The sequence below is a fragment of the Ruditapes philippinarum genome, unplaced genomic scaffold, assembly GCF_026571515.1.
Source record: "Ruditapes philippinarum isolate M1 unplaced genomic scaffold, ASM2657151v2 ctg2594_1_1_1_1, whole genome shotgun sequence".
NCBI lineage: Eukaryota > Metazoa > Mollusca > Bivalvia > Venerida > Veneridae > Ruditapes > Ruditapes philippinarum.
The window spans coordinates 20,837-38,222 of NW_026851694.1; the positions used below are offsets into that span (position 1 = coordinate 20,837).

The window sequence follows — 17,386 nt, forward strand, 5'->3', positions numbered from 1 at the left end:
TAGTGTTTGAATTATTTTTTGTCCAATAGGATCGCAGTATTTCAAATGAATCGTAACACATTGTTAATCAGTCTAGTAAATCGACTGTTTATAAAAATAATTAAAAACACTAAGCCGGTTAAAATTTATTAGTACGTATGTACAAAAATAAATTGGTCGCGCAGCTGTGCCGCACCTGACCAATTTATTTTTGTAAATACGTACTAATAAATAGAGGATATTCAAGTTTTTTCTATAAATACATGATTTATTTTCATCAAGTGGTATGAAAATAAATATTTCATGAGTGGCGGTAGCCACGAGTGAAATATGGTAATTTTCATGCCACAAGATAAAAATAAATCATGTATTGATAGAAAAAACTTGAATTTTCTGTTTATTATATACATTTTTCTCTTTTTTGCGATAAAATTTAAAAGACTTTCCCTTAAATTTTGTGTACTGGCAGAATTTAAAAGAAAGTAGTCCGGCAAGACACCAGTGAAAATACGGAAAATATGTTTCACTGCAGTGAAAAATAAATTTTTACAGTGAAAATACGGAAAATGAAAATACGCATTTTATTTCATCAATATTTCTCAATATTTCATTAAGGAGTATATAATAAACTTTAATCTATACATGATGTACAACAATAATGATCCTGTAACTCATATCTTATATGGTTTTATATCATAAATATAATGCTCAAATGAAGATTTATCAATATTGTAAGTTCCAAAAAGCATTATTAGTAAAGATATTACCGAATTTACATTTCATGTTGATAAAGGGAGGTAATAAGAAATTTATTTTCTATAAAGTCGAAGTCAAATTTTTTAAATAAGTAATGAATGCTTATATTTTAATGATTACATATAATGTGGACAAGTATTTGCAGTACAATTATTTTACATATTCTTCGATGCTTGAAAAATGGTTTTAGCAGCATAATTATATACATGTATACACTTAAGTGTGGTATACAACCTAATTACAACATACAGGATCTTTAATGGGTATAGAGGTTTATATAATTTATAAAAAAGTTTTCATGAAATTTAGCCACAGTAAGATTATAATGTTTCTTTTCCTAACCTTACCGTTGGTTTTCGAAAAAGTTGTAATCTAGAAATTGTCTCTGTTGAAAATTTTTTTGAACATTTGAACACACATGAATATTGTTCATAAATATATTAGAATGTTCTGGAACAAAATATAATGCTGCTATTTTAAGGAGCCGTTTTAATTGTGTTTTAGCAATGATTTTGTGCCCCATTCACTTTTAGGGCAGTTACACTTCCATATTTATTTCATACAAGCATTTTGAAAGTATTCTTCTTTTAAAATCGCAGCAATTACATATAGCTTTATATTCTAATTGAAGTCTTAAATTCAAAATTCTATGCACATGTGAAAATTACAAATCTCATTTGTTACGAATATATTAACAAAATTACAAAGAATTAGTGCATAGCAAGTTCATTGTGACATATGCAAATGTGCAGATAAATATTTGTTATATATAAATGAGCCGCGTCACGACAAAACCAACATTGTGCGTTTGCCACCAGCATGGATCCAGACCAGCCTGCGCATTTGCGCAGTCTGATCAGGATCCATGCTGTTCGCTTACCAACCCTATAACAAGTAGAGAAACTGATAACGAACAGCATGGATCCTGATCAGACAGCGCGGAAGCGCAGGCTGGTCTGGATCCATGCTGGTCGCAAACCCATTATGTTGGTTTTGTCGTGATGCGGCTCAAATGTGCATCTACTTAAAGGTGCTCTACTAAAGTCATAATAAAATTTGAAATTCCTACATAGATCAAGAGAATATGTAAATAACAATTGAAAAATCTTCAAAAGATAATAAAGAAAAAATATAATATGATATGCTATGAATTTAAATGAAGATCATTTTTTTTTGTGTGTGCAATTTTGAATTCATTTGGCCTGAATTGAGCGAAAGCATTGCAACACTACTTTTCGCTTTTATGGGTCCATTTTGAGCAATAGAAATTATTATTCTGGAACATTGGAGTGAGGGAATGATCAAAGGATATTGGTCTAGAACTACATCAAATGGTATGCAAATCTAGAAAATTATTTTCCGGTCCTGTCACAAAAGGTCCAAATCACCCCAAGACCCCTTTAAAACATCGAAAAAAACCTCAGTGAAATCCCTTTAATATTTGAAAAAAACAATGACAATCCAGCTTTAAGTGGTCAATAAGGAGGTGTATGATATGCACGACATTACTGCAATGAATATTGTATGCTTTTAAAAACTTCCAGATGGTCATTAGTACTTGAGATCCTTGTACGAAAGAAAAAGATCCGACAAAACACTTGAAAATCTACTTCCTGTTCTATACTTTGAAGCAGGGAACGCGCTCTCCTTTGTTGTTCTAATTCAAGGGCTATTCATGACAAGGACTGATATATTTTAGGAAAAAACATTTTAATGTTTAATAACCATGTCATTATCTGATCACAGGAGTAATTATAAACCTATTACTTTCCTCATCAAATTTTCATTTGTTATATTAATAATATCAGTGTGCTGCAGCTCGGCTGGTGATTTGAACTGTTTGTTTTTGGAATGGTTTATTGTTTGAAATGGTTTGTGAATTATATTGTTATAATGTAGGATATAAATAGTTCAGGTCGCTTGCGGAGAAGTTGGTAATTATTTTTCAATTATCAAGGGATAATTAAAGCAGGTTTAGTTGGCTGACAGACCTCAAAGATAACATCTATTTTAAAAAAAGTAAGAAAAAAAGCAGAATAAAAATAAAATATTTGAACTGATTATAATATATTTGAAATTGCAAATTTTCCAGAATGGACATGTTTTTCCATACATTCTAGGATGGATTTTAGTGATATCATGAAAATTGAAATTGGTCAGCCAACAGTATATAGCTTTCTCTGTCCTGCATGATTGTACAGTTCTGGTTTAAATGTATTCTTAAAATATCAGGATGTTGATTCAGATTTAGTCTGTTAACAGGGTACAGTCTGTTCAAACTGCACACACATATGTGCAGGCTGGCCTGGCTCTATACTGGTGACAAATGCTTAATAACTTTTGGTTCCAGCAAGGTAACGGTTAAACTGCTGTTACCACAGAGGCATTATGAGTTAATCAAATCATCATAGCAACTGCCAGTCATAGAGTTAAATAGATTAGATGTGATTTCTTAGAACACAAAATTCATGGTATACTAATATTTTGATGAATAATTTCAACCTTTAAAACAGCCTTCATGGTCGAGGGGTTAGAGTCGATTACTTCTAATCCAGTTAACTCTCTGGCGTGGGATTATCCCCTGGAGATGCTTTGGTAGTTTAGCACGGAGGTTTGTAGTCTAGTACTGGTGTAACTCTTCAGGAACGAGGGTTAGGAAACTACCCGACTATATGACTGAAATACTGTTGGGGAAAAGGCGTAAAATGAAACAAACAAATCAACCTTGAAAGTCAACAATTAATATCAACCCCTATAGTGACAATGTTGCGGACACTTTACTGTCTCTTAGTATCTTTAAGCAGAGTTTGAAGGAATTGTTCAGAACTACCATTCATTTACGTAGGCGTAATTGTTCACAGAAATTGATATTGTTGAAAGCATAGTGTTACACTAATATCTTTTGAATTTTAAGAAGCCACTCAAAATACTTAACTTAACTTCCTCATCTCCATAGTGTTTTGTGTCAGAAACTAACTGAAGCTGTTATGATAGGTTGCTTTATGCATTTGAGATTGAAAATGATAATGTCTTTACTACAATTTTCGTTGATGATTTTAAAGAAAACAAAACAAAGCATCTGACACCTCATTGAGTAACTTGAATGTGTCAAATTTTTGAAGTAAAATATACAAAAGAAAATATGATAAAGTTAGGAGATTGTAAAAGGTCTTGTTACAGTTGCGTGCAAATATTTAAAAAAAAATTCTAAAGAGTAAAGTTTTTTTGTTGTTTTTTTTTAAAAAAGCCTGAAAAGAATTTCGACGCAAAATGTTATACATCTGTTTGAACCGATTAATTAGTAAATTAAAATTACAAAGTAGAAATGTTTATCATACTGAGACAAAGTCAGAGCACAGGTTTGACCATCAAAGTCACACTAAAGTTATTTTGTATGAATTTCAAAATTTGAGCCACATCACGACAAAACCAACATAATGGGTTTGCGACCAGCATGGATTTCGACCAGCCTGCACATTGGCGCAGTCTGAGCAGGATCCATGCTGTTCGCTATCAGTTTGTTTACTTGTTATAGGGTCTGTAAGCGAAGAGCATGGATCCTGATCAGACTGCGCGGATGTGTAGGCTGGTCTGGATCCATGCTGGTAGCAAACGCACTTAAAATGTTGGTTTTGTCGTGACGCAGCTCATTTATCTTTTGAACTGATAGATTAAGAAATTAAAACTTTTTGGCAGAGATGTTTCTGATCATGAGACCTTGTGCAGAACACAGGTTTGGGCTTCTTGAGATGTCCTGGAGATAGCTTGATTTATATAGACTTGTTTTATAGGAAAACACATTTATTAAGTTTCATTATGTGAAACTGCAATGTTGAGAGCTTAGAGCATTGCTTACTGCTTACTGACCTTTACTGAGATAAATCATGCCCCTTGGTTTAATATTGGCCCAGCCACAGGGGTCACGTGACTTGTATAGACATATACTAGGAAAAACACATCTGAGACATGAGGCACAGAGGGGTACCTGAAGTTTTACTTCATCATTAAAGCTGGAAAGTCACTATACGAAAGAAAAAAAAATTGAAATATATCAAGCAAAATTATATACAGGAATTTTTGACATTTATCTATATCCATTACCTATAAAAAAATGTTTTCTTCTTATCTCTACATCTGTTACTGGTTATGATAAATTTCTCTTTTTAAATTTTCAGGAGCTATTCAAGATAGTACAGGGAATAAAATAGAAAAACATCATAGTTCCATGCAGTCATCTACTTCATTAATATGTCAATTATAACAAAACAGCCATCAGAATTTCATGATCAGATTCCTCATCAGTCATCAACAACCATCAAAGTCTTGCCTCTACAACAACAGCAACAACAACAGCAGCAACAACAGCAGCAACAGCTTGCGAAAGATAACCCCAGTCAGAAGTATTCAGTAGACTTCAGTTTATCTTCTAAAGATCATCTTAAGCTTCCTGTAAGTAACTTTTGTGAAAACGTTTTTGTAAACAAAGATGTTTATGAAAGTGAGTCAGCTGCAGAAATTGAAAGCGAAAATTGCCCAGATACTAACAACAGATGTGATACCACTCTTGTTGTAACTGTAGCATGTGAAAAGAACATAAATGATAAGGAAACAAATGAAAACATTGAGAGTTTTCCTATCAGCTACCCCAATGAAAACCTTTTGATAGACAAATGTATATTGAAAGAGCAGGACAGTTTGGAATTAACACCAGAAGTGACTAAAAATGTTACCCAGGAGCAGGATTATCCTTCAACGAACCTTTCACAACATTTCAACACAAGTTCAGCATGGAGTTGTTCACACCCAGAAAGTAATGATGAACAAGGACTGGTTCCAATAAAAAATGAAAACCAAACAAGCATTGTTCAGGTAGACAACCAGTCAAAAGATGATGATACATCTGACGCAAGGTTTGATGGTTTAAAGACGGATACAGAACCATCTAATGTTTCTAGAGACGTAAATGGCAGTGTTGACATTCAAAGTCACTTGGACCCATTATCAAGTAATGTTGAAGCACAAAATGATGGGAGTAGGTCTACTCTACATGACAGAGTAGAAATTAATGCAAGTGAATCATTAAGCAACAAAGTGCCTGATGTAAAGACCTCAGAGCTAACAGCTCTGATTTCAAGCCAGAGACATGACAGAGAAGAAATTAATTCAAGCGAATCATTAAGCAACAAAGTGCCTGATGTAAAGACCTCAGAGCTAACAGCTCTGATTTCAAGCCAGAGAGAAACAATTCTTAAACTAAGGAGGGAAGAAAGACTTTCTGAAGAAAGAAATATTGAAACTAAAATTAAGCAAGAAATTGACATTAAAAGTGTCAAGCCAATTAAATTAAGTAAACTGTCTAGTGAGATTAGAAAACCAGATATGTCAACCGAATCAAAATCTTTTTCGAAGGATGAGAAAAATAGACAAAAAAAGTTGAAGAAAAAGCTTTTAGACTATAGTAGTAATGACCTCTTTAGTGAGCCATTGACAGTTAAAGAATTTTATTCTGATACAAATAAAAAACGGGAAAAGAAAATACCAAGCAAATTCCTTTATCTTTCTAAAATGGAGAAGTATCTAAGTCACAGTTCAAAGGTTAAACATAAAAAGAAAAGTAAACCCAAAAATAAACATGCTGATGAATTGAAAAGTAAAGTCAAAGTGGAAAGAGAAGAGAATAGGAAACCATTCGTTAAAAAGGAAGTGGATGGTGTTAAAGAAGTGAATAAAATCAAAATATTCACTTTGGCAGATGAAAATACTTTTGCATTGAGAAAACCTAGTAAAAAATGAACAGCCAGAGCAAACAGACCTCAGTTTATCAGGAAATAAATCTTCATCAAAATCATCCATATCACCAATAAGAAAATCACAACTCAGGGATGTTCAATTTCATCAACATTGCCTTAGAAGATATTACAGACTTAAACCGTCTAATTGGAACTGTACCTCCAGAAGTGCCCTCCATCTCCTTAAACGAAAATATAATTCAATCAAACTTTTATTTGAGAAAGAACCAATCATTTGTTTGAAGAGGCTGAAACTTCCGAACTCTCATGTACGTTCAGTCACTGAAACATATGGTGTTGAATCAAAAATTAAAAGTGAGTGTATGAAAAGATTTTCACCGTGGACTACCACAGTGAAATCTGACTCAGAGAGTGAAACTCCTGTTAATGGGATTAGAAGCAACAAAACTTTGATGCAGGTACAAAGTACTAATTCAGGGATTGTTACTGACAATTTAGTTGACCCTCGCGTAATGTCATTATCAAAAACATTACAAAGTACAAATAATGGAAAGGTTGGCCTTGAGAAAATTTTTAAGAATTACAATAGTAAAGCAATAAAGAGTAAGAAGAAAGAAAATGATTCAAAGTCACATAGTAATTCTTTGAAAAAGAAAGGAAAGCCTGATTGGTTGAAATGGAAAGAGAAGTTAAAAGAAGCAAGCAATAGAATGGTGGAAAGAAAGAAAGGTGGTTTAGACATTGAAAAGAATATAAATACATTTCCTAGTAGTTTCATAAAGAATAGTCCACCCAGTATCCTACATTTTAGAATCCCTCTAAAATCTAGCAATAAATCTAAGTCTGAAGAAAATACATCCTTAAGCAAAGACAATAAATCTGATTCATCAACTGCTGAAGAAAATGAAACAAGCTCAAAAGATCTGCATAAAAGTGATACTTTAGAACATGACTTAAAAAAACAAAAAGTGAATAAAAATGTAGATGAAGATGAATTGAATGTTTTGAGAGAAATAGATGAAGAACTGACATTAGAAGAATATGAAACAGACAAAGTAATAACATATTCAATAAATGGCTATTCTATTGAAATAAGCAGAGATTCTCCTATAGATACGCCTATTAATGAGAATAAAAAAACATCTGTTAAAAGTGAATGTTTTGATGAAGATGAAATGAATAAGATTTTGTATGGAGATAATTTAGATGAAGTGACTTTAGATTGCCACACCAGAAATGTGCAGGAACATTTTAATGACACCGATGCTGGTTTGACAGTGACAAGTGACATTATTCCAAACCTTTATGCTCAAGATGAACTCTTTGTTACAGATAATGATAGTTTTTCATGTAACATAGATAAATCCCCACCAGTATTAGAAAGATCAGAATATAACACTGAAACTAGTGCTAATGAAAGTGAAAACACTTACATTGTTCAAGTTAATGAAGATAATCAAGGCTTTCGTGAAACAGATGAAATGGTAGAGGAAGATATTGAAAGTTGCGATAGTAAAAGTGAAACTGTTCTCTCTGATAATGTTAATGGTATGGATAATGAAGAGTTAACAGATACAAATACTAAAAATGAATTAGGGTTTTTAAGGGACAGTGAATGTGAAATTGCTGATGATACAAATGTTGATAAGCCTCCAATCACCACTGTATCATCTGGTGAATTTAATGAGAGCTTAGTTGAACATGAAGACAATCATGCAATATTAGATATGGATGTTGATAGTGATGATGAAAACGATTCTTTATCATTAATTATTGAAAATGTATGCACATTAAGTGAATTTGATAATGATCCAGAGGAATTACTTGATAAGAGGGATAATTTTACAACAGAAGAAGCGGATTGTGAAAATACCATGTGTGTGAAAGATACTAAGAATTGTGATATTTCCTCAGATGAGAACATAGAATTGGTCAGAAACGAAACTGAAACAAATAGTGAAGAGTCTTTAGACAGTTCAGGTTTTCCAGTGATGAAGGATTATAGAAATGAAAGTCAGGAAAAAGGGGATATGCGATCAGGTTTGAACGAGGACAATCCAGACAGGAAATGCAGTACAACTGATGAAGAATTCCTGGAGTCTGAAATAGAAAGTGTGCCTTTGGATTCAAAGATAGCAGATTCCCAATCATATGCAGTATCAAGTGAAAAAATATCAAAAAGTAATATTTACACAGATAAAAGTAAACCAAATACATCAATAGAAGCTAAGGATATTGAATCAAAACTTAGATCAAAAACTAATGACAATAAGAATAAGCCTCCTGAAAAGAGTGCAGCAGCAGTAATGGAAGACCTTGAGAAAATATTGAAAGAAATGACATCAAAACAGTCAGATCAAACAAGGCCTGTGAAAAGCTCAAGTAAATTTGATAAGGGGGATCAAATTTTACATATTAACCAAAAGGTGTGCAATATTGCAAAGTCAATGGTTCTGAAAAGGTGTGCCAGTAAAGATTGGAATGCAGCTGAAACAGTTGATAAAGTCCCTGACAATCAAACAGACAATGAGAATGTCATGACAGGTAGTGAATCGTGCATCAAAGAAGATTCTGCAAAACAAAGTGACAGTGCTAATAGCTTGAACGCACCAGAACTTGACACTATTATCGGAAGTGCAATGCCTGATCTCAGTATTAAAATAACAAATGTTAACGACACAATTGAAAGTGAAACAAGACAAGAGACTGGTGAATGTACTCCTGATTCTATCGCTTGTGTCTTGGATGACACAGAAAATAGGGATAATGAGATGGGTGATGTTGACCTTGTTAAAGATTCTGAAAATTTTACTGCAGTATCCGAAGAAAGGGATAAATGTGCAGAGGAAATGACCAAAGAAGTTGAACCAAGCAAAACTGAGCAAATAAAATCGAGAAAAAGAAAGATATCTTCAGGTAAGTGACTACATTTTTTTTTCAGATGAAGTATCACTTTAATAGATTTTTATATGCAGTTCATTTGAAATTCCAAGGGAGATTACTCCTATTGACATGTAGTTCCTAGTATACTGGTGCATATTGTTGGGTTTTTAGTTTATTTGAAATTTCATCATTTATTGGTGGAATTATGGCCCTTTGTTTTGTTTCTTCGTATTACATAATATTTGCAAACAGCATGGTTTTTGTAACAATTTTCAAATGAAATGTAAGACTTTATTGAAACTTCATGGAAAATGAATAATGATTTCCTTGCCTGTTATAACAGCACTGGAAGTCCTGATTTGGAGATGGTCATAATCTTGTGGTTCGACTGTAGCTAAAAAAAATTAATGCTCTTGTTAATAATATAAAATTAATTAAATTGACATAGATAATGAATGATTTAATTTATGTTAAATTATTCTGGGTATGTAACGATTTGTATCTTGATTGTTGGTTCAGTGTAAAAAGTCAAAATTATTTATGAACTACTTTTACAATAAGTTTAAAATTTGTTTACAAGTTAAAATAACTACTTTTTTCTTGGATGATACAGTAAGTTTAAAATTTGTTTACTACTTTAAATATCTTATTGCTTGAGATATACATGTTGATAATACACAGAAACAAATAAAGGGGCATTCAGAATGAAGTAGCTCCCTATCATGGTCAATGTTATGGCAGCTAATTTGAATAATTTGCACTTTACTTACCAGTCACACCTACATGTTCGAATCCTAGCTGCTAGGTAATTTGTATGTTGGGGGCTATGTGGTTCTTACAGGAGGTTTGTTTTTACTTGTGCCAGAAATAATGAACAGAAAGTCACCTAAGATTTTTTTCCATTTGTTGAGCTGTTCAATGTGACTTAAATCTAATCTAAAAAAAAAAAAATAATCGACATGTGACAGGTTTTATAGCAAATTCAAAGAACCAAAGTTAATTTTAATGATTTTTTTTTTATTTTCTGGAAAAAACAAAACCAATGGCTTCCAGAAAGGGAAACTAAAGCACATTAAATCAGAAAAAAAAGGAAAATCTGAAATCAACCAGTAACATCTGAGAATTCAAGACTGTCACACATCTTTAATCAAATTTTCAATTTTAATTGCATTAATGCATAAGGTACATAACAGAGTTGATCCATAGTGACAGCTTTCTTTTTTCAGTCCATTAAATTTATGTAAGTCAGCTGCTGTTAAGTCATGGTTCTTGTGACATATGTGCATACTTGCATTTTTATAGGAGATACCATTTTTATGGGAAAATAACACTTTCCTGGGCTTTGGGAAACAGTTTTTATCTGATGTAAAATGTAGGGGAGAATAGTCATTTTTAAACATATGTAAAAAATTTGTGTTGCACTCACTGATTTTAAAAAACAACAACAACAAAAAATGTAATGAGTATCTTCCATTAAATTTAAAAGTCCTTTTATTAATCTCTGATTATCTGATTTTAATATAATTCTCTCTTTGATTATATATGAGCCGTGTCATGACAAAACCAACATAATGGGTTTGCGACCAGCATGGATCCAGACCAGCCTGCGCATCCGAGCAGTCTGATCAGGATCCATGCTGTTCGCTTACCAACCCTATTTTTAAAGTAGAGAAACTGATAACGAACAGCATGGATCCTGATCAGACTGCGCGGATGCGCATATACCATCATATAACTTCCTTGAATAAAATGATTACCATGCTGGTCGCAAACACACTATGTTGGTTTTGTCATGACACGGCTCATATGATTTATAATGTATATATTATATTTATTATACATACTTTTGACAGGTTATATGGCCCAATATGAGTATATCTTTTATAAGTTTATATAACAAATTAGCTACAAATTTATGCAAAACCATATTATTAACAATATCTAGTAAAGATTGCCTATCAAAATGGTATATGTGTTTGAAAACTTGAGGGAATCCATGTATATAGGAATGAAAAAGCTATTTATTATTATTTGTAAAGATTTTTTGACAGGTTATATGGCCCTATATGAATGGTTGTTTGTAAATATAACCCAAGCTGCTAGGTGAGGGTTATATTGCAAACAACCATTTTATATATGGCCATATAACTAGTCATGAATATTTATAATAAATTTATAATATGGCAAACTTTGTTTTTTAGAGAAAAAAATGAGTTGATAGCAGGCGTGTATATAAAATTATATAAACATCATGACTATCCAATGAAAAGTGGCGTAACAAACATGCAGTATTATAAAGAAATAATATAAATGGTAATTAAAATCAAGATTACAAATGTGTCCTGGTATAATCATTTTATTCAAGGAAGTTATATGAATACTAATTGACATAATTATATAAATGTTTATAAGAAAAGTCATTGTGTTTTCAAGTAAATAGTGCTTGAAAAAGTATTGTTATATTAGGGTAAATATGAATTGCCATTGTTCTTATTACCTTATATGGGACTGGGGGTCAAGGGCCCTCAAGTAGGGGAAAATTGCATCATCTTCTAAAGAGAAGGGGAAATATTTTATGTAAACGATATCCCGGATGTTGCCGGTAAATTATTATATATTCTATTTTGCAAAATGCAAATATCAATAGCGTATTTGGTTAAAGGTATCCTGCTTTAAGGTAATAAAAAAAGTAAATAAATAAAAATTGTATATGAAAATTTATTTATTTTTGAGAGATTTATGGGATTTTTAAAAAAAAAACAAAAAAGAGAGGAAAAAATATATTATGACATTGAAAATGAGAATTTTTTGCATGGGTTAGTCCAGTTGCTTGACATGTACCATAAGATAGGTTATTTTGGCAGTGTTTATCTAAAAATTGGGAAAATGTAAGATCACAGTTATTGATGTTAATTATCCTATAATTGTTATCAAAATGCTTCAGCTTATAAGGCAGTATCTTCTGCCTTGAAATATCTATCTCAGCATTGAGGAAGAAACACAATAACAATGCTTTAATGTCTACCCTGTCTATAATGAAAATGGGATTTTCCCATTCAACAGGGGGATTTTTCCTTTAGTACATTGTAGTTAAACGCCAAAACATTTTTAGCTCGACTATTCGAAGAATATGAGAGCTATTGTAGTCGCCCCGGCGTCGGCGTCGGCGTCAGCGTCCGCGTCGGCGTCTGCGTTGGTTAAAGTTTTTTGTAAAGTCAAATATCTCAATTATTACTTGAGATATTCAATTGAAACTTACAATACTTATTTATAGTAACAAGGTACATCAGATTAACAAGTTGAATAACTATGCCTACAATTTTGACAGAATTATGCCCCTTTTTAACTTAGAAATTTTGGTTAAAGTTTTTTGTGAAGTCAAATATCTCAATTATTGCTTGAGATATTCAATTGAAACTTACAATACTTATTTAAAGTAACAAGGTACATCAGATTAACAAGTTGAATAACTCTGCCTACAATTTTGACAGAATTATGCCCCTTTTTAACTTAGAAATTTTGGTTAAAGTTTTTTGTGAAGTCAAATATCTCAATTATTGCTTGAGATATTCAATTGAAACTTACAATACTTATTTATAGTAACAATGTACATCAGATTGACAAGTTGGATAACTCTGTCTACAATTTTGACAGAATTATGCCCCTTTTTAACTTAGAAATTTTGGTTAAAGTTTTTTGTAAAGTCAAATATCTCAATTATTGCTTGAGATATTCAATTGAAACTTACAATACTTATTTATAGTAACAATGTTCATCAGATTGACAAGTTGGATAACTCTGTCTACAATTTTGACAGAATTATGCCCCTTTTTAACTTAGAAATTTTGGTTAAAGTTTTTTGTAAAGTCAAATATCTCAATTGTTGCTTGAGATATTCAATTGAAACTTACAATACTTATTTATAGTAACAAGGTACATCAGATTGACAAGTTGGATAACTCTGCCTACAATATTGACAGAATTATGCCCCTTTGGAACTTAGAAATTTTGGTTAAAGTTTTTTTGTAAAGTCAAATATCTCAACTATTGCTTGAGATATTCAATTGAAATTTGAAATACTTTTTTATAGTAACAATGTACATCAGTTTGCAAAATTGCATAACTCTGCCTGTAAAATTTTGGTTAAAGGTCTTCAAAGATATTTACATGAAACTTTACACATGTACTTAAGGTCATACTTTGAGGGTCATAATTGTATGTCACTGACCAAGTTCCATAACTCTATTAAAGATATTTATTCAAAACTTCACATATGCATTCAGGGTCATAATTGTAGGTCACTGACAAAGATCCATAATTCTATCTTGCATTTAGGCTGATTTTTCTCCCCTTTTTCAACTTAGAAATTCATGGTAAAGTTTTGCTTGTAAGCTGTTATCTCCATAATTACTGAAGGGTTTGTGCCTTTTTTGGGACAATTTTATGCATTCATAATAATAAAGCAGTGATTTACTTGATAAAACATCTTAATAACAAGCCTTTGTACCTTTTCTGTCAATTTTATGTACATGTATTCATAGGTAATTACTATTATTATACTCAATAAAACACCCTTGTGACATTACCTCCCAAATAGTCAAGCCAATACTGTATAATAAGACTCTCTCTAAGGCCTATAACATGAATTTATAAAAAAATTAGCCCTTTTGTGAACTTAGAAAATTTAACATTATCAAAGCTCTAAATTTAACATTATCAAGGCTCTTTTGATATCAACCGCTTAGAATAGTCGAGCGTGCTGTCCTTCCGACAGCTCTTGTTTATTAAAAAATAAATAAAAAACGAAAAAAAACTATCATACATATAGCTAGCCCACATAGCTTGATCGCTTAGAGCATGAGACTTGTAATCTCTACATTGTGAGTTCCATTCCCGGGATGGCCAACTAAAACTACTAATCAGTCTTTCAGATGAGACTTTAAATTAAGGTCCCCTGTATGAGTGCTTAAACTCTTTGCACGTTAAAGAGCCAGGAGAAGCATCTGGCATTGGGGCATCTTTCTGTATCTTGCACTATCCTCCAAAATATAAAATGACTAATACTCTTCTGGAGGATTTGCCCACAATTGGGCAACCGGTGGCATTGAAGTATAAATAAACTCAAATAAACTCATACATATTGTCTATTCTATAGATAATAGTCATTGTGTTGCCATCATTACATTTTGTCTCAAAGCAATCATAGAATTGTTATTTTATTTATTTCTAATATGAGAATTGTTCGGAAATAATTTTTGGGCAACTAACATTGTACCATAGCCAATACACATAAGAGAGGGATTATAGAAACCTTAATATACATGTATATAAAAATGAGCAGTGGCTAACATATCAGAACTGTTTTAGGAATAGGAACTTTAAACAAAATATTTGTTTTTTAAGAAATTGTTCTCTGTACTGGTATAATATCAACTAGTGTAAATTTTAACCTCCACCCCTGACCCTGGTGGAGTGCAGGAAATAACAATGGTCAATAGTCAAGTTTTTTTCCATCCTGTTTGAATCTCCTCTGCAGCGTCATTTCCAACTTGCAGTGTAAGACCGGTAATTAAGTGGTAATTGTCTTACTGATCTTAAAGGGGCAGGGTCTTGACTTATTATCCAAAAGTCAAAGACTCTATGTGCTATGAATAATTTCCTTAAATAAAAAAATCCAAAGGTCCTGTCGGGACTCAAACCCAGAGGGGTGAATGGCCAGTAGTTTTTAGTCAATTGTTGACTACCTTAATCACTTGGCCATGGACACCCCTGCAAACCATTTAAACAGGAACAAAAATTTCTGCATTTACATAATTAATCAGAATTAAATTGCTGTACCAATTTGAAGGTTAAGTGTTATAAAGCTATATCAGATGAATGATGAAATATTTTATAAAAAAACAAATCAAAAACAAATCATAAAATATGATGTTTTCATAACATTCCTTAAGGCGATGGCTTGTAAGATTTAACATAGAATGTCTGTTAATTTGAGCCGCGTCACGACAAAACAAACGTAATGCGTTTGCGACCAGCATGGATCCTGAGACCAGCTTGCGCATCTGCGCAGTCTGATCAGAATCCATGCTGTTTGCTTACAAACCCTATTACAAGTAGAGAAACTGATAGCGAACAGCATCGATCCTGATCAGACTGCGCGGATGCGCAGGCTGGTCTGGATCCATGTTGGTCACAAACGCATAACGTTGGTTTTGTCATGACGCGGCTCATTTAATATATGTGAATATTGTACATAAACAGAATAAACTGTTACGGAAACAAAATATTCTGCTGCTATTTTTAGTGTCAACAATTTTCATGCATGCATGGCTGACTTACTTTTCAATAAAATATTCTGATAAAAATCTTTCATTTGACTATTCTGTAATCAATTTTATTCGCAATGTAAACAGTAATTTTACCATCCGCATACAGCAAAATATTGTAGCTTTATTCACTTTTATGAATAATTTTCATGTAAAACATTTGTCTTCATGGTTAAAACATTCAAATCGCAATAACAATCGCACAACAGCTTGTAGCTATCAGTCAGATTTTAAATATTGATAGGAAAGTCATTATAGATTTTTTTTATTCTCTATTTTTCTCATTATTTCAGGGATAACAAAATGTTCTTTTCATTTCATTAGACAACAAAGGCATAGATAATGAGATATTTTCTATATTATGAACAGAAAAAAAAAACAACATCATTATTATAAGCATGTAAATTTCTAATGCCCCCACACACTGTTTGGAGGCCTTTGTTTTTGTCCTTAGGAATTGTAATTAATATTAAATTGGCATATTGGCCAAAGGTAAACCACACAAAGTGAGAAAGTGAGAAACACAGTTCAATTTAAAAAAAAAATGTTTATGTAAATGGACAAATCAGGAAATAAAGGAAAGTATAATATACAGAGTTAACATTAAATCTTTGGTCAACTTAACTCTCTCTTTGCTGCATTTTGTAATTGGGAAATTACCAAATCAGTTGTGTATTTGGGAAATTGCCACATCAGTCATGTAATTGGGAAATTACCAAATCAGTTGTGTAATTGGGAAATTACCAAATCAGTCATGTAATTGGGAAAATACCAAATCAGTTGTGTAATTGGGAAATTACCAAATCAGTCATGTAATTGGGAAATTACCAAATCAATTGTGTAATTGGGAAATTACCAAATCAGTCATGTAATTGGGCAATTACCAAATCTGTTGTGTAATTGGGAAATTACCAATCACATATTTTAGATTGAATTGGTACAATAACTGGATAGATTTCCAGTCATGTCCTTTCTGTCTTCCCGGCACCTGATGAAATTGGACAATGAAAATACGACCAGAGCTGATCACTTAGTCAAATTTTCAGGTTTTTTGCCATCTGCTTCTCGGGGCGCTTGAAGAAAACATAAAAATAGACATGTGACTATATAGTTGAACCGGGTGCTAGGCAAAAATATAAAATTACATTTGGACTGTGCTTCTGCGTTCTTTGCACTTCACAGTGCGCCTGTTGCATTGTAGGAGATGCTACTTAGTTACTATGTTGTCCTTACTGTGATCTACTGTGCTCCTATCAGAATGCCGAGTGACGGCGTTTGTTTCAAAATGCGCCATTGGTCGGCGTTCTATGCGATGCCACTGAGATACTGCGGCAATGCTTGCAATCTTACTGGGCTTACATTGGCGTTCCGAATTGTTTTGGACTCTGTGAGAATACTGCCCAAGTGTGACGGCTTGTAGTGTTGATGTAAAGTATTAAAATGCATTTGAACAATTAGTGTTGGTAAGGAAGGGCAACAATAAATAATTGAAAGAGCAAAGAATCACGAGTCTATCTTAATTGTACTAGGGGTACGAAAACCCCACAAAAATAATGAGCCAATCAAAGAGCATGCTCCATTTTTATCCCCCGCAGATACTGTAGTAACTGGAGTGGGGGTTACTAATACCTACACTATAGTTAGCATATAGGTACTGGAGCATTTTTGATAGAAAGGTCTCCATACAAATTC

General features: G+C 32.5%; 2 protein-coding genes across 2 annotated transcripts in view; both read left to right on the top strand.

The window, feature by feature from the left end:
• Nucleotides 1-2,348: 2,348 nt before the first annotated feature.
• LOC132737072 (DNA ligase 1-like) lies at nucleotides 2,349-6,528 on the top strand. Its single transcript, XM_060724314.1, has 2 exons — nucleotides 2,349-2,606; nucleotides 4,911-6,528. Exon 2 carries the CDS (start codon nucleotides 4,984-4,986, stop codon nucleotides 6,526-6,528), a length of 1,545 nt encoding a protein of 514 aa, XP_060580297.1. The 5' UTR covers nucleotides 2,349-2,606; nucleotides 4,911-4,983.
• LOC132737063 (uncharacterized) overlaps nucleotides 6,524-17,386 on the top strand; it is a 78,794-nt gene continuing 67,931 nt past the window's right edge. The window contains exon 1 of the mRNA XM_060724303.1: nucleotides 6,524-9,401. Coding sequence (XP_060580286.1) covers nucleotides 6,848-9,401 — 2,554 coding nt within the window. The 5' untranslated portion in view covers nucleotides 6,524-6,847. The remainder of the gene's footprint in view (nucleotides 9,402-17,386) is intronic.